General features: G+C 46.3%; 1 protein-coding gene across 2 annotated transcripts in view; it reads left to right on the plus strand.

The window, feature by feature from the left end:
• The window catches only part of FBXW8 (F-box and WD repeat domain containing 8), a 65,013-nt gene that overhangs the window by 20,323 nt on the left and 22,088 nt on the right, over nt 1-22,602 (plus strand). For both annotated transcript variants that reach the window (XM_035098286.2, XM_060269290.1), the window contains exons 5-7: nt 8,389-8,546; nt 19,574-19,770; nt 20,871-21,080. In XM_035098286.2, coding sequence (XP_034954177.1) covers nt 8,389-8,546; nt 19,574-19,770; nt 20,871-21,080 — 565 coding nt within the window. The remainder of the gene's footprint in view (nt 1-8,388; nt 8,547-19,573; nt 19,771-20,870; nt 21,081-22,602) is intronic.

Raw genomic sequence — 22,602 nt, forward strand, 5'->3', positions numbered from 1 at the left:
CATTCAACACTTTCTATCTCTCCCCGTGCAGTCCCTTTGCACCTCTGTGTCCCCACGAGAAAGAAAAGCCCAGCAGGGAGGCACTGCCCAACCATAGAGGGTGGTATCTAAAATGTGGGTGGCACTGTGGGTTAAACCACAGAGCCTAGGGATTGCCGATCAGAAGGTCGGCGGTTTGAATCCCCACGACTGGGTGAGCTCCCGTTGCTTGGTCCCAGCTCCTGCCAACCTAGCAGTTTGAAAACACGGCAAAGTTCAAGTAGATAAATAGGTACCGCTACAGCGGGAAGGTAAACGGCGTTTCCATGTGCTGCTCTGGTTTGCCAGAAGCGGCTTTGTCATGCTGGCCACATGACCTGGAAGCTGTACGCCGGCTCCCTCGGCCAATAATGCGAGATGAGCGCGCAACCCCAGAGTCAGTCACAACTGGACCTAATGGTCAGGGGTCCCTTTACCTTTACCTTTACACTGCTCTAGGCACACAAACTTAGTGGTTGGGTCATTGTCAGCCACACATGCGACCTAACCAAAGAGCGCAGTGCCCAAAACGGCATAGCTTGGCCTTGTGTTCCCAACTGCTTGCCTTCCTGCCAGCTCTTCTGTTGCAGTGGGATAAAGGTGTTTTTTTGTGTGTGAGGACCTTCCCTTTGCGAAGGAAGCTGGGTTTTAGAAGGAGACTAACTTTTGTTCGTTTGTCCGTCCCTCCTCCAGTCCCCTCCACCACAGGTTGTCTGAAACAGAAGAAATGATAATCTAATCAACAGGGCTAATTTTAGAGCGCCGCTGTGGCAGTCGAGGCCCCCAAGGTGTCTTACGCATGTTAGCTGCCTTGTTGTCTTTGACGCCCACTGAAACCATGTACAGCAATCAGCCTGAGCCTCAATTTACCCAATAAGAAATGCATAGAAAAACTGGTCTTGCTGGAAGCAGGCTCTTTTTTATATATATAAAGGAAACTTTCCTGTTCTGTGGTATGTTCTGGCTATTCCTAATGAGCATGTGAATTTAGAATGCAAAATACTGGTCCTGCTAACCCCTAGAGAGGGTGTGGGAACAGTGGCCCTCTGGGTATTGTTGTACTACAAATCCCATCGGCCCTGGCTGCTGGCCATCCAGGTTGAGAGAGGCAGCCACTGGCCCAAAGTCGCCCAGTGGGCTTCCTGGCCAAGTGGGGATTTGAACCCTGGTCTCTTCCAGGTCCCAGTACAGCACTCTAACCACTACACAACACTGGCCACATATTCATGGTACAAACATTTGAAATCAAGTGGGCTTAAGTGAGTCACAGAGATTAATTTCACTGGGTCCGCTATGAGTACATCTTAACTAGCCTCAGCCCTTAGCATCTAACAGTTCTTATATATTGGTTGACTTAACGTCAATAAAAACCAACCACAGAATTAGAGAGAAGGATGAAGATGACTGGGTAAGGGGATGCATTTCCCCCCACCCCACTGGCTAGAGATTAGGGGAGTTGAAAACAGATCGATAGTCTCCATGCCAGCTACTCATTTCTCTAATCTGGAATTGTTCCTTAAGGCAGAAGAGAATTTAGACTCCAGAATGCGATTCATAGAGGAACAACTTGAACTCCCCATCTGCAGATACTTGGTATTCTTTTTGTTTAAACAAAAAATCTGCTGTATGCTAATTGTCTTCAGCACCAAGTGTCCTTGAGAAGTCTGCATTTTGCAGTGCCATCTTAGCGGCTTTTTTTTGTAAGCCTGGAAAGAAGAAAAGGGAGGGGAGGGGGAGAGAGAAAGAAAGAAAGAAAGAAAGAAAGAGAGGTCTCTGCCCACGTGTCACAGGCTCCTGTCACTTTAAGCTGCGCATCTTTGAGACACGCAGCCATAGAAAAGGCTGGTTGTATCCAGCATTGATTAGGGGTGAGGTAACCGCAAACATCGCAGCCTCCAAATGAAAAGGAATCCAAGGTCTGACCCAGAAAACAAGCGTCGTAACCGCCGCGGCGCAAAGTGCTATTGATAAACACGCGCTTGCCAGATTGAGTTTTCTGATGTCAGGCCATAAGCACGGGGCTCTTTAGAAAGGCGAGTGACAAGAGAGCAGGCGCTCTCGGCCCCACAGCTCAAGTGCCTATCAATCAATCTCCTTGGATGACTGAATGGGAAGAGAGGTGAAATTGGAGGGTTCTCCCCCCCCCCCAGACGAGATGAAGGGGGCTGTTTTCTTCCACTTCCACCTGGCGAACGATGTGTTCCATGCTAGCGTTGCCATCTATCCAGTGTGGCACAGCGGTTAGAGTGTCAACTAGGACTTGAGAGACTAGGGTTCGAATCCCCCACTCAGCCATGAAGCTCACTGGGTGACCTTGAGCTGGTCACTGTTTCCCCCCCTAACCTAACCTACCTCACAGGGTATTAAATGAGGATGGAGTGACCCACATACACTGCCTTGAATTCCTTGGAGAAAAACAAGGGGTATCAATGCAATAAATATAAGTATCTTCTCGTTAATTCAGTAAAAGCACAGTATATTTGAAATTTGAAACCAAGGGATCTACCAGATTCGCAGATCACATTATTTATTTGCGCCCCACCTTTCAAGGTGGTGTACATTGTTCTCCTGCTCCCAGGTCCCCCCCCCTTCCTGTGAGATGGGTTAGGCTGAGAGTGAATGACTGGTCCAAAGGTCACCCTTGGGCTGAGTGGGAGATTTGAACTCTGGTCTCTTAGGTCCTAGATTGGCATCTTAACCACTGTACCACATTAGCTCTCATTTAATCAAAATGTCAGCCTAAGTATAGAGCAGGGTAGGTTGGAGACCTCTGGCTCATGGGCCAGACTCAGTCTGCCAGACCTCTCCATTTGGCATGCAGAATCATCCCCCTCCCCAAACCAGGTGCCTCTGCCCCACACCTGGTGTCAGGTGTATGGCAGGTAGAGATGCATCCTCAGGAAACCCACACTTCAGCTGAACCCAGCAGAAAGCAGGATGGCCCTCCCAGGAGTGACCTGACGCACATGGACTTCAATCCTGCTTAGTTTCCTCTGGGAATGGCCTGGTGTGCCTGAACTTTGCAGGACTGAGTTCCTACTCATTTGCACCCTGCAGAAAGCAGGATCAGAACATTAGAAGAGCCCGCTGGATCAGGCCAATGGCCCATCTAGTCCAGCATCCTGTTCTCACAGTGGCCAACGAGATGCCTGTGGGAAACCTGCAAGCAGGACATGAGCACAAGAGCCCCCTCCCCTCCCATGGTTTCCACCAACTGGTACAGTGGTACCTTGGTTCTCAAACGCCTTGGTACTCAAACAACTTGGAACCCAAACAGTGCAAACCCGGAAGTAAGTGTTCCGGTTTGCGAACTATTTTCGGAAGCTAAACATGCTCCGTTTTGAGTGTTACACTTCCGTTTTGAGTATTATGCTGAGGTCCGTCTGTTTTTGCTATTTATTTTGTGTTTTTGTGGCTCTTTTGGTTTTTGTGACTGTGTGGAACCCAGTTCAGCTACTGATTGATTGATTGTGCAACTACAGTACATTGTTTATTGCTTTCATTTTATGGATCAGTGGTCTCGTCGGATAGTAAAATTCATGTAAATTTGCTGTTTTAGGAGTTGTTTTCAAAAGTCTGGAACAGGGAAAGCATGCCTTGGTTTTGGAACGCTTTGGTATTGGAACGGACTTCTGGAACGGATTAAGTTTGAGAACCAAGGTATCACTGTATTCAGAAGCATTACTGTCCCTGACTGCGAAGGCAGAGAATAGCCGTTGTGGCTAGTAGCCATCCATAGCCCTCTCCTCTATGAATTTGTCCAATCCTCTTTTAAAGCCATCTAAGTTGGTGGCTGTCCCTGGCTCCTGTGGGGGTGAGTTCCATAGTTTAACTCTGCGCTGCATGAAGAAGTACTTTCCTTTATCTGTCAGGATTGAACTCCCTGCCCAGCAGCTTCCAGAGTCTTGGAAGGGTCCTGAGCAGTGTCTGCACAGCTGCAGAACCCATGCATGCGTGGGACTATGCAGAGATAATGAAAAGCACACTGTAGCTATAATAAATCAGTTCAAAATCTAAGCAGGTGGAAGAATCCCTCTTGGAAGAGCAACAAAGAGTCCTTAGATGCCTTAAATCAAGGGTCGGGGACAGTTTTCAACTTGAGAGCCACATTCCCTCATTGTTAACTTTCTAAGGGTCTTGTACCCATGGTGGGTGGGAAGGCCTTATTCATTTTTTCAGCCTCTCTCCAGAATGTGCAAGTGTTCAAATTAAGCAGATGCTCACCTATGAAGCCCAACGGCAGAAATTTTGAGTTTATGCGCTGTTGAATATTAGGTTTTCTAGGTGTGCAGTGCCCAACACCCTGTCTCTTTCTTTCCAATCAACCAGGAACCAGCTAGACTTCTCAGTTTTGGCTGGTTTAGAATGTCTCCCACTCTTTCATCAGTAAGATATTTCTTCTTCTTCAAAAGATAGCTGTGTGCCAGCAGTGGTGCTACGGACGATCCTCTTATTGACGGCTTATTTTGGGGTGTGTTTGTCAGCTTTGCGTGGCGTATCTTGCAGTTGTACTTTGCACAAACGCTAATTAGACAGCCATCAACACAAGGGGCCAAAGGCTTACTAACAATGCAACAGTGATAGCCGAGTCTTAATTGGCTGAGTATAATTGTCATTAGGCAATGATAAGGACATCTGGGGCTCTGGAGAGAGATTGATTTTGGCTTGGTGACTCGAGCTTTTTGCAGCTTTCCAATTTTTATATTTTATTTATTTATTTATTTATTTTATTTTTTCTCCGGGAAGTTGCCACTTCGTTGGGATAACACCCAGCTCCGTTCTGCCTCTTGCAGAGTCAGCCTGGCTGAAGCGCCTCCTTTGTTTGGTTCTCATTCGCGCCTCAGTCTCTGCCAGCAGGCTCGAGAAACTGGATGCATAAGAAGCAGAGCCAGGGGTCTTCAACGCGGTGCCTGCGGGCGCTAGCGTGCTCACCAGCACCTCCTGTGGCTCTTGCAAAAGGTCTCCGTAAACATCCCCTCAAACATCCACAATGCATGAGCAGCTCTCTGCTGTTTCTGCTCAGTTACTGCTTTCGCTGGCTCTGCTTCACAAGCCAATATGTCATGGCAGCCATTTTGTGATGTGTGACGCCGCCCCCCCCGCATGGCAGCCATTTTGTGACTGGCTCCTACAGCCCTTTATCAAAATTCTAAATGTGCCCACTAGCCTCAAAACAGTTGGCGACCCCTGAGTTATAGCACATCTTTAAATATGGGCCAAGCATACCCCTTCATGAGAGACCAATGATGGCACTTCCTGGCATTTCTTCTTCAGTTCAAAAGCTGCCACATGGTTGGTAGGGATTTTGATGAGCTTCTCCTCCCCACTTCCCCAACACTACCTGTCCTGTCAAAATTTGAGATCCCTTCCTCCAAGAAACAGCTTCCTTTAAGTAAAAGCTTGAGGCCTGAGCACACATCCCTTGTGTCTTGAATAGCTTGATGCTGCGGCATCCTTTGTTGGAAAACAAAATTGAGATGTGGAGAACTCACAAGGGAACCTTGGAATCAGTGAGAGGCTGGATTTGGCATCTCAGAAAGGGCTGCGAAGCTCTCCTCTTGTCCTTGTCCTAACTGGTCCTGAGGAAGGAAGCAGAATAGACACAACAGAATGGCCTCAGCACTCCTTCTTGTCAGGTTTTATGCTCCTTCAGGTAGGCCTGGAAGAGACTGTTTGTCCGCAGTCCTGGAGGGAAAAACCTATGAGAGTTGGGGAACACCTGGCTTGTAAGTAGTATTCAGCCTGCTAGAGTTCCCCATTTGGTCTGTCAGACCCTTCCTCCTCTCCCCCCAAACAACAACTCCATTATACCTGATGTCATATGGCTCACCCACCTGTCACAGTTGGACCATGGGGTGGGGAAGATAAAGATCTGGCCCACCGGACCAAAACTATCCCCCAACCCCTGTTTAAGAGTCACCACCACGCTTGCTTATGTTGCTTGCGTGGGTCATCCTTTCCAACTGTGTGCAACAGAAGCTCTTCTGTGCCACTCTCCTTTTGAGTTTCTCCCTGGTTTTCTTTTATCGCATCCAAGCAGAGCGGGCTGCTTCGAAGTCATAGAGAGCTAGGGGTCTGTTTTGCCTCCGGTACATAAGGATGGAAAAAGAGACCCCCTGCTGGGTCAGGCCAGTGGCCCATCTAGTCCAGCTTCTTGTTCTCTTCCCCCCTTCTTTTTACGTTTTTAATTTTTATTGCAAAGTAAATACCAAACCATACATAAATAATAATATAAAGAAAAAATAAAGAAAAAGAAGAAAAAATGCAAAGAAAAGTAGCCAGTAAAAGAATAAAGTATATTTCAATACAATAAACACTGTTTTACAAAATAATAGTAATACTGCAATAAAATTCCATCACTCTCACAACACTTCCTTTCACATTTCATATTTTATCTGTATTTTAGTATTTTCATCTTAATATATAGATATGTATGTATGTATATTTACCCTTTTCCATTCACGAGGTTACTCTAGACACAGCCAAATTTTTACATTAGAACTTGTCTTTCCAAATAATGATTCAAGCACTTCCATTCCTTCTTGACTGTATTCATTGGCTTTAGTCGTATTATATCCGTCAATTTGGCCAGTTCCAAATATTCATATAATTCACATTTACATTTACATAACCATTCCTCTTTGGTTGGTACCTGGCTACCCTTCCAGTATTTAGCCACCAGGATTCTTGCCGCTGATGTCGCGTGCAGAAAGAATTTAGTATTTTCTCTTGGAATATCACTATTCAATATTCCCAAAAGATATGTTTCTGGTCTTTTGCTATGTGAGGTTCTTAGTAACTTTTTAATTTCTTCATGGATCATGTCCCAGAACGTTCTGATCTCTGGACATGTCCACCACATATGGTAGAAGGTTCCAATTGTTCTCATAGTGGCCAAGCAGATGCCCCAATGGGAAACCCGCAAGCAGGACCCAAGCACAAACTTATTGTTGTGTCCTGTCCCCCCACCGCCGTCCCTTGGCTTTGCCACCTCCCAGCATGGCAGAATTTGCATCAACAAAGTGGCTGAGCACTTAACAGAGAATCACCCTAGTGATGCTTGAGGTAGACGCAACATCTGTTAGGTACAATGCTATATCAAGAGTTCTGAGGATTTTCTAGGTCCACCAAGTCCAGCATCCTGAGCTCACAAGGCCAGCCAGATACTGACGGAAAGCCCGCAAGGAGGATCTGAGGACAACAGCAACATTCCCCTACGTTAAGAGAGCAAAGCCAAATAGGGATCTCTGCGTTTTGCCTAAGGATAGAACTGAGCAACAGCTGGTTGCTGTATTTGCAGAGGCGTGGGACCAGCCTCCCCAGGAGTACTGGGGGCAATTTGACACCTGCAGAGCTCCTGAAAGCCTGCTACTGCCTGTCGCGTTCTACCTTAAGTCAGAAGGCAGCCCTGTTTAGGGAAGCTTTTAATGTTTAACAGACTATTGTACTTTTAATATTTTGTTGGAAGCCGCCCAGAGTGGCTGGGGAAACCCATTAAATAATAAATGATGATGATGATGATGATGATGATGATGATGATGATGACTGTTAAAACACGCAGGCAAGGAAGGCTTGAGCAACAGGCCTTTCCCCCCCACATCTAGTCCAACAAAAGAGTCCTGCGTAACTCAAAAGCTTGCACCCTGTTTTGAGACTCTTTTGGTTGGACTAAGAAAGGTGCATTCCTCTAGTAATAGGCGTCACAACTCTACTCTGTTAAGAGGCCTGCTGAAAATGTTTCTGTTTCTACAAGCCTGTCTAGACAGCTGATTTAGATGCATTTGTTCCAACTGTTTTCTTGGATTTACTGTATCTTGTTTTTTTAATTGATGTTTTTATGTATATTTCTCTTTGTGCTATCTTTTGTCACATGTTGCATATAATCGGATTTGTGCACCGGTGGATAACCGCCCCCCCCAGTAGGTGATATATATAAATTTCCCGAATAAATAAACAATATGGAGTTCAGAGGTTTTCTAGTAGAACGGCACCATTTTTGTACCTTTTGTGTGTGTGTATTGCAAGCCTGGAGAGATGCTGCTGGGCTCCTGTTTCCCCCAGCCATGGGCCACACTTGCAGGGGCCGATCGGAGTTTCCGTTCAGCAACACCTGGAAGGCCAAAGTTCCCCCACTTGTGAACGCAGCTGGTAGCATGAGTTTAAAAAAAGAAAAGAAAAACCGAGAGCAGTCCAGCCTCATTTGCAAAAAGGGTCATGTTCCTGTTGAAGTGGGAGGCCGAGAGGAGGAAATGGTGGATGGGAAGAGAAACGCCTTGCTTTTGCCCATGACCACAGAGTTCCTCCTCTGTTGGCTCCCACTGACTCAGAGGCTTCTTTTTTTGTGAACCCGTTTCCCGCTTTCCCTTCCAGCTACACGTCAGGGGATGTGAAGCTGTGGGACACTCGCACCTGGGACTACACCGCTCCTGCCCTGGACCCCGAGCGCGGCTTGGCCGAACCCGGCCCCCGGCCGCACGCCTCCTTTGTGAGGATAAACAGCTCCCTGGCAGCAGCGGCTTACGAGGACGGTAAGTTAACGGCGACTCTTTCCTAATATTGTTTTCTAAAAGCGTCCCCCCCTCCCAGCAGCTGCTCCCGGCTTTTGTGTGCTCGCGTGTGTCTCTGCGACAGTGGCTCTAATCCTTTCTGCATACAATGTATGTGTGTGTGTGTGTGCTCACACTTGCTTTTATGTGGGGAAAAGTTGGCCGGTAACCCTCGGTGCATTAGGAGGCCTTGGATCACGCTGCCCATTAAAACGGCTGCTTTTAATTCCTCCTGGAGCTGCCGCTCGGGGTAACCGTGCCAGCCTGCAGCCCAGCCAAACTCGTCTTGAGCAAACAACTTGTTTTGGCTCACTCCTCCCCCCTTTTTTCTTGAGACGGAGGGAGATCAGCTCACGAGACAAAAGAGCGAACCAGATATTGTTTGATGAATGCAAATCCTGGGCCTTCTGTCTCGTTTCCCTCCCTCTCCCCATTCCCTGCCCCATCTCTGGTGTGCTGAGCGCACAGAGAATAAATAGCAAAATAAAGTCTGTGAATCAGCTTTGATCTGCCTTTCCTTCTTGGACAGCAAGAGAAGGTGGCTGGCCTGCAAAAGAAATGCACATGTCCGCGGCCAGAAATGTGCGTTGAATGCTCACTTGCAGAGGGAGACACGAGTCGGGTGGGGAAAAGTCTCTTTCTGTGGGATAGAGAGGCTCTCGGTGAGGCATGTTTTCCAAATGAGCAAGCGTGGTTGTTGCCGGAAGTAACATGGCCACCTGTGCAGCTGCACTCAAAAAGGCCTGTCCAAACTTGTTGCGTTGATCGTGTTTAACATGCAAAGGATATTGCGACTGTTTATCGTTTTTGTCCTCCTAGCACCTCCTGGGCTAGCCGCTCTGATTTGCACTTTACAGCGAGAGGGATAGAAACCAAGAGTTGGGGGTAAGGTAAACAGGTACCAAGTTGTTAAGGGCTTTATACAGACCCTCCAAGTGCCCCTATTTTCCAGTCCCGGATGTACAGAAGCCATCCCGGTTTCTGATTTGTTCCCGGAATGTCCCACTTTTCCTTAGCTTGTCTCTGTTTTCATTGGAAAAATGTTGGAGGGCATAGAGTTATGCAGCCTCCAAGCCACGAGATAAGTAGCTATACAACCTTTAGAAGACATCTGAAGGCAGCCCTATATAGGGAAGTGTTGGTTCTTGTTTTTTTTAAAAAAATGCTTAATGCTTTATTATGTTTTTATACATGTTGTAATCTACCTAGAGTGGCTGGGGCAACCCAGTCAAATGGGTGGGGTATAGAGAACAGAGAACAAAACAAAACAAAACAGTAGAATGGACATATTCATCTGAGAAATGTTGGAGGGTATGCTTTATATACTAATAGTAACAGATGGCTACTAGTTTGCTCCCAGACATAATTCAGAGTGATGACAGTTAATAACCTTTTAAAACCCTCAATGGCTTGTGCCCAGGACACCCAAGGGACCACCTCCTCCCTCCTTCCAAAGATCAGAAGGAGAGGCCCTTCTCTGAGGGCTGCTGCTGATTATTAACGGTGGGGCCTTTTCAGTGGCTGCACCAATACAGTGGAATAGCTTTCACCATAAAGCACAGATGGACCCCTCTCTGGCTGCCTTTTGCTGATGGGTAAAAACATTTTGTTGGGAAAGATGGAGGGCACAAGGAGAAGGGGACGACAGAGGATGAGATGGTTGGACAGTGTTCTTGAAGCTACGAACATGAGTTTGACCAAACTGCGGGAGGCAGTAGAAGACAGGAGTGCCTGGCGTGCTGTGGTCTATGGGGTCACGAAGAGTCGGACACGACTAAACGACTAAACAACAACAACAACAACATTTTTGTTCCACCAAGCTTTTGCCTGCTAAGGCCATTTTTACTTGCTTCCTCTGCTGTGGTTGCTTTTTAAATGGATTATAATGTGTTTAATTTGTTTTAAAAGATTTTATCTTTATTTTCATTTTTACAGTAATTTCAGACAGTTACAACCTGCCATGTGTGGTGCAGTGTCATTCAAATGGCAGGGTATACTGTATTATTCTGTGTATAACACGACCACATATATAAAACGACACTGTATTTCTGGAAGCCCCAAATTAAGAAGTTTAAAAATTAAGAAAGTTGTTGAGCTTTGCGAAAACATTGTTGAGCATCTTTCGTAAGTTCACTGGGCGGTTGTTGAGCTGTTTTCCGATGATTCCCCGCTCTGGCTGATGGTACTGATACCGTGTACTCTTCCTGAGTGGGCAAGCAGCCTATGTATGAGACGACCCCAAGATTTTCTTAAACATTGAAAAATATGGTAATATATTTTCATATACAATTGTTGTTGTTTAGTCGTTTAGTCGTGTCCGACTCTTCGTGACCCCATGGACCATAGCACGCCAGGCGCTCCTGTCTTGCACTGCCTCCTGTAGTTTGGTCAAACTCATGTTCGTAGCTTCGAGAACACTGTCCAACCATCTTTTCCTCTGTTGTCCCCTTCTCCTAGTGCCCTCAATCTTTCCCAACATCAGGGTCTTTTCCAAGGATTCTTCTCTTCTCATGAGGTGGCCAAAGTATTGGAGCCTCAGCTTCACGATCTGTCCTTCCAGGGAGCACTCAGGACTGATTTCCTTAAGAATGGATAGGTTTGATCTTCTAGCAGTCCATGGGACTCTCAAGAGTCTCCTCCAGCACCATAATTCAAAAGCATCAATTCTTTGGCGATCAGCCTTCTTTATGGTCCAGCTCTCACTTCCATACATCACTACTGGGAAAACCATAGCTTTAACTATACGGACCTTTGTCGGCAAGGTGATGTCTCTGCTTTTTAAGATGCTGTCTAGGTTTGTCATTGCTTTTCTCCCAAGAAGCAGGCGTCTTTTAATTTCGTGACTGCTGTCACCATCTGCAGTGATCAAAGAGCCCAAGAAAGTAAAATCTCTCACTGCCTCCATTTCTTCCCCTTCTATTTGCCAGGAGGTGATGGGACCAGTGGCCATGATCTTGGTTTTTTTGATGTTGAGCTTGATATTTTGCGCTCTCCTCTTTCACCCTCATTAAAAGGTTCTTTAATTCCTCCTCGCTTTCTGCCATCAAGGTTGTGTCATCTGCATATCTGAGGTTGTTGATATTTCTTCCGGCAATCTTAATTCCGGCTTGGGATTCATCTAGTCCAGCCTTTCGCATGATGAATTCTGCATATAAGTTAAATAAGCAGGGAGACAATATACAACCTTGTCGTACTCCTTTCCCAATTTTGAACCAATCAGTTGTTCCATATCCAGTTCTAACTGTAGCTTCTTGTCCCACATAGAGATTTCTCAGGAGACAGATGAGGTGATCAGGCACTCCCATTTCTTTAAGAACTTGCCATAGTTTGCTGTGGTCGACACAGTCAAAGGCTTAAGTGTTGGATCTCCTCCCCCCAATTGTAAATTCTGTAGTTATTTCACGCTACTGTTTAAGCCTGCCAGGCAATGTGCTACTGAACTGTAAACCATGAAATAGATAACATTTGACCATAATTCTTTAAGAAACTTAAGCTCATAATCTATGAAGAGGGCCTAAGTCAGCTTTCCGCAGCCTCTCTCCTCCTAATGCCTTGGACTACAAAACATATGGTCCCTTGCCAGCACAGCCAATGATCAGAGATGATGGGAGGTGTAGTCCTGCCAGTCCTTTCCCATTGGCATGTAGGAATAGAGGGAGCTGCTTTATCCCAAGGCAGATGATAGGTCCATCTAGCTCCACACTGCCTACATTGACTGGCAGCAGCTCCCCATGATTTCAGACCAGGGTCTGTCCCATCTTTACCTGAAGACGATGGGGATTGAACTGGGACCTTCTGCCCGCAAAGCAAATGCTCTACCCACTTGAAGCTGCAGCCCTTCCCCTATTTTCCTTCCCACCCCATTTTTTTCCTTTTTAAAAGGGTAAATTTGCTGAGACTTTTCTTTTGCATCTGGAGCGGCAGGGGAGAAGAAACCAAAATAATTTGCTCTGTTTTCAAAGCTACCTCAAGGCCTTTATTTAGTGCTTTTTCTCAAACCCCTGCTTCCTTTTCTTTTGCGTACGCGTGTGTGTGCATGAGACCAGCACCGAGAAGCCATCTGGTAGCAATAGGAGGCAGTGCCGTCGGCCTCCTCTGTTGAAGCCACTCTGCAAACGCGTTCGACACGACACCGTTTTCTCCCTGTTCAGCAGAGCTCAAGCAGCGATGCCCTTGGCAGCCGATCTTCAGAGGAGGCCTTGTCATTCTCACAGCCTGCCAGTCAATGCAGCAAGTTCTGTGGGTCACCTCCCCGATGGCGTCTTTCTGCTCGCACCCTCTACAAAACGGGTAGCCAAGCACAATGCACCCTTCAGTTGTTGATGGGCCCCCATTACCCCTTCGACTGTTGACAGTGCAGACTTAGGGCCGATGGGAGTTGTAGTCCATCCACATCTGGAGGGCACCAAGTTGGCTACCACTGTGATAAGCTGTTGGCTCAGTTGGGACCTTCTCGTTCGCTTATCCCTGCTCTGCAAGCGTTTAACCCTGGAGAAAAATGGTCTCTGCACAACGCAGTGATGGAGCTAAGCGTTTCAGGGAATCAGAATTGCTCTGGTGAAGGTTTCCCTCTCTTTTGGGGAGGCAAAAACTTGGTAGTAGGAGCAGCAGTTGTGTTTCTTTCAAGGTCTTACAGAAGTGAGGGGCAGCGCTAGCAGGGGAGCCAAGAGGAAAAGGTCTTGGCAGTTCAGCCATTTTCATCTTGAGGAACAGGACGGGGAGGCAGTCAAGTCCAACTCTCAGAAGATCTTGCTAAGATCTTTAATAGGTGAGGAGCTGCCTTTTCTGAATGGGGTTACACTTCCCCTGGAGGAATAGACGTTCAGCTCAGATTCATCACTGCCATTGAAAGCACAACCGGCACCATAGAGTTACAGAGTCGTAGAGATGGATAGGACCCAATTGTCCCTCTAGTCCAACTCCCTGCAATGCAGGAATCAAAGCGAATGGATACATGACAATTGGCCATCCACTTTCTAGAGAATTACCATATTTTTCCATGTATAAGCCTATATTTCCCCCCTATTTTTTCAAGTTTTAAATTGCGGGTTGTCTTATACACGGATTGTGCATATGGGGGATTTCTTTATTTGGAGTCCCAAAAAATAGGGGCCGTGTTATACATTGGGCGGGGGGAGTGTTATACAAAGAAAAATATGGTAATTTAATTCAGCTTCGGTTATTTGTTCTGTGTTTTATAATCTTAATGATGATCTAATGATTTTATCGTACACCATCACGATATTTTTAGGAGCTGCCAGTTTATAAATATCTTATAAATAGAATAAGATGGTGCCTAGGGCTTACGTATCAGATTGTTGACCTTGTAGAACTCAGCAGGAAATAAGATGAGGACAAAGTAGAATGAGTTGGCTCCGCCTACTACTGGCTTTGACTCCGCCTGTTACTGGCTTTGACTCCACTTCCCACTAGCTCCGGCTTCACTTCCTGTTTGGGCTGCCTGCCTCCCTCCCTACCAGCCCAAACAGGCACACAGATGAAGTGGTGGAATCTCTTCCGAGCTTTGCCGGCTCATCCCTTGTGCTCACCTACCCTTGGAAGCCCAAGGTGGATTGGCATCCGAATCCACAGTTGTGGTGTTTGAATTCCAAGTGATCAGACTCCTTATTTTCTTTCACCTTGTTTCCCATTGTCAGCACTGGCTGCCTTCCACTTTGAGTTGTTTTGTTTTGTTTTGTTTTTGTTTTACTCCTCTAATTGCCTTCCACGTTGCTTCTACCCGAAATGAATCAAATCAAAATGCTTTTCCTGGAGCATTAGATAAAGCAGGGGAAGGTTTTCTGGGTAATGAAGCAGATGCTGCTAATGCAGGGGCTGGAAGGTGGGGGGGGGGCTTGCCAGGGCTCCATCTGCTCCATGCTTGCCTGGGTCTGGCACAGAGCCACAGCCTTGGGGTTTGGGGAGGGGAGGGGGGAACACACAGACACTGTTTGCTTTCACCCCCTGCCCTGTGCAGGTCTGATTCACACCACGGAAAGTTTTTGTGTTGCCACAGGGAGGTGGGTAGAAACGACCCCCCTTTTCGGGGGTGGCGTTCATGCAAACAAAGGCAGAATCCTCTCGGATTCTTGCAAAGGGTATCTTGCCTTGTCCACATGCACGTGGAACTGCCTTATACAGGATCAGACCATTGCTCCGTCGAGCTCAGTATTGCCTGCACTGACTGGCAGCGGTTCTCCAGGGCTTCAGAGAGGGGTCCCCTCGCACATTCCCAGGCAGGCAGCAGCAGCTCTCAAGGAGGGTGAAATGTAAGCAGGGCCCTGGAGGAAGCTCCTCGAGCCAGATGGAGAGGGCCTCATCCGACCCCTGGGCCTGAGCTTCCCCACCCTCTTTTAAAGCAGCCTCAAAATGTCAGAAGCAACACAATGACTGTTGTCTAAACCTCCATAACTACCACCACCATTGCAATGGTGGTTTGGACTTGGGTGGCTTGCTCTCTGCAGGGCTGTAGTCTTGATCATGATGCTCCCAGTGCTAATTTTTTGTTTAACGCTTTTTTTTTAAAAAAGTGTTAACTTGTTTTTTATGGAGCCAGGGTGGGCAGCTGCTGTTCCGTGCTTTTCTTCCTTCCTCCCCCTCCCCTTTTTCAAAAACCAGCTTAGCTGTTATTTACCTTTCAAACAATCAACATAATAGCCATTATGCCTCAAAGTAAATTTGGGAAAATCCAACTCGGAGTGCCTTACGACTCCACTGGGGCAGTTTTAGTCGGGACTCCTCTTCTTTTGGCTCTTTGATGGAAGCCTAATTGCAGTTTTGGCTCTGTTGCGCGCAGAACAAGGTGGCTAATTGTTTAGGCAAATAGATTAATTCAAGTATGCCTCCCTAATAATAATATAAAGACGACAACAACCCCAAAATGGCTTCTGTGATGGCTTTTTGCTCCCAGGACAAGGAATATAAATCTTTCAGAAAGAGTGCCATTAGATAGCTCCCAAGATTACGGGCATTATTTCGCAGTGGGGGAGTGCTTCTAAAGCACCAAAATAATCTTTGCAGAAGTGCACATAAATATGTTTAAAATTTTGTTTGGATGCTGTTTCATTAGCACACTCTTGCTTTGCTTCCTTTGGGATGTGGGGGAGATATCTGCAATCCGTCTGCAGCTGCCTTCTGAGTCTTTCTGCAGCCTTCTGGAAACCAGCAATCTCCCCATTTGTTAAATTCAGATAGGGAAAGGAAATGTCACCAGCTCTGATTCCCCTTGAACTTCTGAAAAGCTGTGCTGTAGAAACACGAAGAGCGAGAGTTTCTTGCTGTGGTTGGCCCAGAGTTGCAAACAGAGGGAAAAGGGCATAGCTCAGGGGTAGAGCATCAGCTTTCCATGCAGATGGTCCCAGGTTCAATCCCTGACATCTCCAGGCAGGGATGAGGGAGACTCCCTGCCCCAAACCCTGGAGAGCCGCTGACAGTCAGTGTTGACAGTACTGAGCTAGATGGAGCAATGGTCCAACTTGTCATAGTGATCAGCCATAGTTCATTGGAGGAGCATCTGCTTTGCACGCAGAAGGCTCCAGGTTCAATCCCTACAATCTCCAGGTAGGACTAGGAGAGAACCCTGTCTGAAATCCTGGAAAGGTTATACACAACCGTAACTGGCTATAATAAAATGCATGAACTAATACAGAATGAATATAGAAATTTTTGTTATTATATACGCAGGAACAACCTCTGTCAAAGGCGAGGGCACAACCCCAAACTTAAAGTGTTAGTAAAGGTCACAGTCCAAACGAATAAGATAATCAAGGAGTACCCAAAGAGAAGAGGTGCAGCAGGTGTAGACCAGGTACTCGTAGATCCAGTTGGGAAAAGGGCGTGGTGAGCCCAGGTCCATGAGATGGCAGCAGATGTATTCAATGGTGCCAGGTTCAGCAAAAAAGCACTGTCCTTAGGAAAAACAAGGTTCCCGGGTATATCCCCTGTTTCGCCCAAGATGGGCTTCTTCAGTTGGTGGCTACATAGTATAAAAGAATATTAACAAAATATCGTAGAGACATGCTAATACAAAAATCAAAAAACAATAATTGCAATGAGAGATTTTCAGAGGAGAGTACATACCTTGCACAAGTAGATTAATACAAACTCTAAGCTTTCAAATGAAATGCCAAATGATAAGTGCGTGGCTCAAAGGATCACAAACTGAATATAAAGGTCTTAACACTTTAAGTTTGGGGTTGTGCCCTCGCCTTTGACAGAGGTTGTTCCTGTGCATATAATAACAAAAATTTCTATATTTCATTCTGTATTAGTTCATGCATTTTATTATAGCCAGTTACGGTTGTGTATAACCTTTATGTGTTCGTAACTGAGGTCTGTGTTGTAGTCTTGAAATCCTGGAAAGCCACCGACAGTCAGTGTAGGCATTACTGATAGGTGGCTCAACAGGTCTGGTCCACTATATGACAGCTTCTTACCTTCCTATGCAAGCCCAGGGGAAGGTCCATAGTTCAGACTTGGAACATCTGCATGCAGAAGGTCCCAGGTTCAGTCCCTGGCATGTCCAGTTAGGGCTGGGAGAGTCTACTTGTTTGAAATCCCGGAAAGCCGCTGGCAGTCAGTGTAGACATTTCTGAGCTAAACGGACCCTTGGCCTGACATGGATTAAAGCAGCTTTATGTATTCCTCTGCAAAGTGGAAGTTCGGTAGCCAAAGATCAGGACCTTGGAGAGCTCCCTGTGGAAAGAGGGTCAGGATTAAGCTGCACGTGTGGAGCCTTCAACATGACTCCTTCCTTTTTCTTTATTATTATTTATTTAAAGCTTGATAGAACAAATAAAAAATACTCTACAAAGATACACAACAAATACCAGGCTCTTGTGTGTAACATAAAAATTGAAAAGGAAATAGAGAACTAGAAAAAGAAAAGAAGAAAAACTTCAGACTCTCCATCTATTAGCCACAAACACACACACACACACACACACACACACACACACAATTTTGCCTTTTAATTACATTAAATTCTTCTACTTCCTGTTAACCAGCCTTATCCTTTTTTCAGTCTTCAAACCCTGATATCACAAGTTCATTTTCCTTATTGCGCAGAAAGTCCATAAGAGGTTTCCAATCATTAATAAATGTCAACAGTGATTTTTCTCTAATTAAGCACATCAACTTTCCCATCTCAGCCAAATCCATTAATTTCAATAACGTTTCATAGTAGGTAATAATGAGTCCTTCCATCCTTGTGCATGTAACAAGTCTTGGCACTATGGTCATATATTGCAATAGTTTTCCGTATTATTTTTCTAATTGTATATCCATAAGCCCCAGCAGAAAAAGCTCTGGTTTCAGTTGGACATTAACCTTCAAAGTCTTCTGTATCAATGTACGCAGTTGTATCCAATATTTCTTAGCTTTTTACACTACCAACAAGTGTGATAAAATGCCCCTTTTTGTTCCTGACATTTCCAACAAACATTTGGAACATTCCAAACACATTTTAGCTAATTTCTCAGGAGTTAGATACCAACGATACATCATATTATAAAAAGTCTCCTTGAAGTCATAGCACAATGTGTCTTTTAACCCTTTAGTCCACATGTGTTCCTACTGTTCTATCGGTATATTATAACCATTATTATTTTTTGCCCATTTACCTTCAACAGGACTTTGGCTGCTCAGGGTTCCTGACAGCCATTCCCTAAGAGAAGGCAGTTTCACTTCATCACAATTCTCTATTGGTGGTTGTCCCCCACCCCACCCCAATTTCATTCAGGGCTTTGAGTGATACGAAGGTGTCCACCCTTAGTTTTTTAAAGGACTGTGGGGCTGAGTAGGCTAATACTTCCTTCACCTTTCTCAGCAGCCCTATTTAGGCTTCAGTTTTGCTGGCATTTGCAATAAGTCATGGTTTGACTCCTCATGATGTACGAACATGGCCTTCATCTGCTTCTGGATGGCTGCATGCCAGGGCGAGATGCTGTGTAGGGAACTGGCTATGTTACTCAGCTATGTTTTTCTTACATGAGGAAAGCGTGTGTGTCTCTTACATTAAGGAGTATATACAGCTCTTAAAGAGTATATACAGCTCTTAAGTGGCTTCAGTCCTATGCCAATTTATTCCACTTGGATGTCCTCAAAAGCTTTTCAGCTACTTCTTCTCTTGTGGGTGGTGCTGGTGAGGAGCTTACCTGTCTCTATATTGCTGCTTTCTTGTGATAAAAAACCTACTTTCATTCATATTGAACTGACCGTCAATCAAATGCCAACAGTGCCCTTCAGCTCTCTATATTGGACAAACAGGCCAAACCCTACGCCAAAGGATAAATGGACACAAATCTGACATCAGGAACCACAAGACAGAGAAACCAGTAGGAGAACACTTCACTCTCCCAGGACATTCTATACAAGATCTCAAAGCAGCTGTTTTATTACAGAAAAATTTCAGAAACAGACTGGAAAGAGAAGTTGCTGAATTGCAACTCATTAGCAAGCTTAAAACCATGGAGCCACCTGGAATGAACAAAGACATAGGATTCTTATCTCATTATACATGATCAAGCTTTCCTTAGCACCTCAGCCCTTGCTCCCCCCCCCGCAAGACCAATTGCAGTCGTTAACAGTCGTTAACAGTCATCAACAGGTTTACCACTCCTATCAGCCCATCACCCATTCCCATCATCCCCCCCCCACCCCCTGAATATACATAAGGGTCTGGTGGATTCTGTTTCAGTGTATCTGACGAAGTGTGCATGCACACGAAAGTTCATACCAAAATAAAAACTTAGTTGGTCTTTAAGGTGCTACTGAAGGAATTTTTTTATTTTGACCGTCAATCAGTTTCATTTGGCAAGCCAGATTCTGCTGGCTGCCCTTGCTGAGATTCAGGTGCCCCCTGAGATCTCATCAAATGTTAGCGATTACTCCATGGAACGCATCTTGGTTTGATGAACCCTCCAGATGGTTTTGTGGTTGGCAGCATGAATAAAAATCTTCCACCACGGCTACTGATTCTCCATTTTTATTTTTGTTTTTCTGGTGCACAGGGACGATTAAGGTATGGAGCCTGCTGGTTGGCCGTGACCCAATCCATTGCTCCCAGCATAACCAGAAGATACAAAGCTTGGCCCTTTCGGCTGAAGGGGCGACGATAGCAACCGCATCCGCCTTCCAGGTCAAAGTGGAGAGCGCCAATGACAAGGGCTATTGGGAGACGGCTGCAGAGTTTGAAATCCAGAAGCTGGTGAGACTTACAGCACCCATAGTCCTTGACCATTGTCCATGCTTGCTGGGGCTGATGGGAGTTGGGAGCCTAGAACACCTGGAGGGCCACTGGTTCCCCATCCCGCAACCAAAGGGCCCAATTCACCAGATTTGGGTCAAGCTTGACGTGGCGCTAAATGACAGCTACAGATCTGGTGCTCCTCTCTCTCTAATACAGGTTTGGGGGACCCTTTGGCCTTCCTGATGTCATAGGGCTACAGCTTCCATCAGACATGGCCATTGGCCATGCTGGCTGGGTGCTGACATGCTCTAGGAATCCAAAATTATATATACAGTCATACCTTGGAAGCTGAACGCCTTGCGAGTCCAAGGTTTTGGCTCCCGAAGACTGCAAACCCAGAAGTGAGTATTCCGGTTTGCGAATGTTCTTTTGGAACCCGAAGGTCTGGCGCTGCTTCCGCTGCTTCCGATTGGCTGCAGGAGCTTCCTGCAGCCAATCGGAAGCTGCAGCTTGGTTTCCGAATGTTTTGGAAGCCAAATGAACTTCCAGAACAGATTCCGTTCGGCTTCCAAGGTACCACTGTATGGAGGGGCACAGAGCTTCTCCATCCTGATGGGTGTGGGGACCTGGTGTCTTGGCAAAGGTGGGTTCGGTTTTACATCTCTAAATACTGCAGTGGAGAGAAAATGCGGAGACAGGGCAAATCAGCCAGATGCGCTGGGCATTAATAATAATAATAATAATAATAATAATAATAATAATAATAATAATAATAATATAATCACCATCATTACATCAGGTCCATTGCTTTCGCTGGTTGTTATATGGAGCTCTGGGGTGGAAGCAAATCGCCAGCTTTGCTCATGCCCAGCAAAAAAACAAAGGCCCAAGGAGGAGTTCTTTTATACCATAATTCAGAAAGTGCTCCACCACCGAGTTATGGCTCATAACAGTGGAAGAAGCCAGTAGACAAATAAAAAGGCAAAATACCAGTTGAAATTTTTGTTGGGGTGGGGGTGGGGGGTCAGCAGAGAGGAAGGGAAGCTGATGGAGAGAAGATGAGCCCCAAAGCTGAGGTTCTTGCAGTCACTGTAACCCACCCCCCTGACCCCTTGCAGGTAGGCTCACTCTGCTTGGTCCCCCAAGTTATGGGCCTCCCTGTGGCCGTAGCCACTGCGGAAGATGTCGTCTACCTGCTGAAGGTCGGGGACCCAGCCAAGGTCCTTCATTCTGTCTACGGTCAGCCTGCCACATGCCTGGACGTCTCCACCAGCGAGGCAGCGTTCGGAGTGAAAGGCTTCGGCTGGTTGATCAACGAGACCAACAAGGTATTTCAGCCTTTTGTTCCGCAAAACGTTTGCGTTTCCCCCTGTATAAGGGATATCAATGGTTGCTCACTCATGATTGACTCTCCTGTATTGCATGGAAATATTGCTTATTACTTTTATGCCACAACCAACAACGAATACCGTTTTACTCTGCCATCCTGACATCGCTGTTGGCAAGAGCTCTCTGGCAGGGGTGAGGAACCATTGGCCCTCCAGATGTTTGCTGAACTACAACTCCCATTAGCCCCCAGCAAGCATGACCAATGTTCAGGGATGATGTAGTTAGTTCAGTAATGTCGGGGGGGGGGCAGAGGTTCTCTACACCTGCCCTAAAGGCAGGCACCCCCAAACTGCGGCCCTCCAGATGTTTTGGCCTACTACTCCCTAGCTAACAGGACCAGTGGTCAGTGAAGATGGGAATTGTAGTCCTAAACATCTGGAGGGCCAAAGTTTGGGGTGCCTGCCTAAAGGCATGAGATGAAAGTTTTGCCCATCTGCCCGATGTTGTTGCTCTTCAAAGCTCTGAAATGACTCACTTCATATGCACCCAGCAAAGTTACGCTCTAGTTTTAAAGGGAACTTGGGAAGTTGCCATTTCCTGAGTCAGACCATTGGTCCATCTAGTTCAGTGCTGTCTACACGGACTGGCAGTGGCTCTCCAGGATTTTGGACAGGAAGATCTTTCCCAGCCCTACCTGGAGATGACGGGAATTGATACTGGAGCCTTCTCTCTTGCAAAGCAGGTGCTGTGCCACCGAGAATAAGGAATAACCCCCTGTTGTTCCAGTAGAGGCCAAATGCAGCCCAATATTTGCCCCACCCCACCCTCAGCAACTGCATTATTCCCTTGACACAGGGGCCGAGGCTGATTTGTAGCGACAAATGCGCCTCATTTCCTCACAGAGGGAGCCAGGTCTTTTTGTACAGCTGTAGGCCTCTAGGGGGAACTGTTTGCTTTTTTATAGGAGACACTGTGCTTTCCTCGTGAGACTCTGTGAGCGACAAGAACTCCTTGGAACCGATTTCATTCTGATTGTGCAGCTGTGTTCCAAAGAGTGTGACATCTAGGGGAATTTAGAAGCTTGCAAATAAATAAATAAAAATGTTGCGATGCACGTTGTCTGTGTTGGTCAGCCAAAGGATGCTCCTGCTGACACGACAGGTGCCTCATACAATTACAGGTGGCAAAGTGTGCATGTTTTATAAAGATTTCAAGAGGAAATGATAACAGTGGTTCTGTGCACTGTGTCTGATCTCTGTTCTTACCTTTTTGTTGTTGTTGTTGTTTAGTCGTTTAGTCGTGTCCGACTCTTCGTGACCCCATGGACCATAGCACGCCAGGCACTCCTGTCTTGCACTGCCTCCCGCAATTTGGTCAAACTCATGTTCGTAGCTTCGAGAACACTGTCCAACCATCTTGTCCTCTGTCGTCCCCTTCTCCTAGTCCCCTCAATCTTTCCCAACATCAGGGTCTTTTCCAAGGATTCTTCTCTTCTCACCTTTTTAGGGGTGTTTATTTTTT

Source organism: Zootoca vivipara, chromosome 17, assembly GCF_963506605.1.
Source record: "Zootoca vivipara chromosome 17, rZooViv1.1, whole genome shotgun sequence".
NCBI lineage: Eukaryota > Metazoa > Chordata > Lepidosauria > Squamata > Lacertidae > Zootoca > Zootoca vivipara.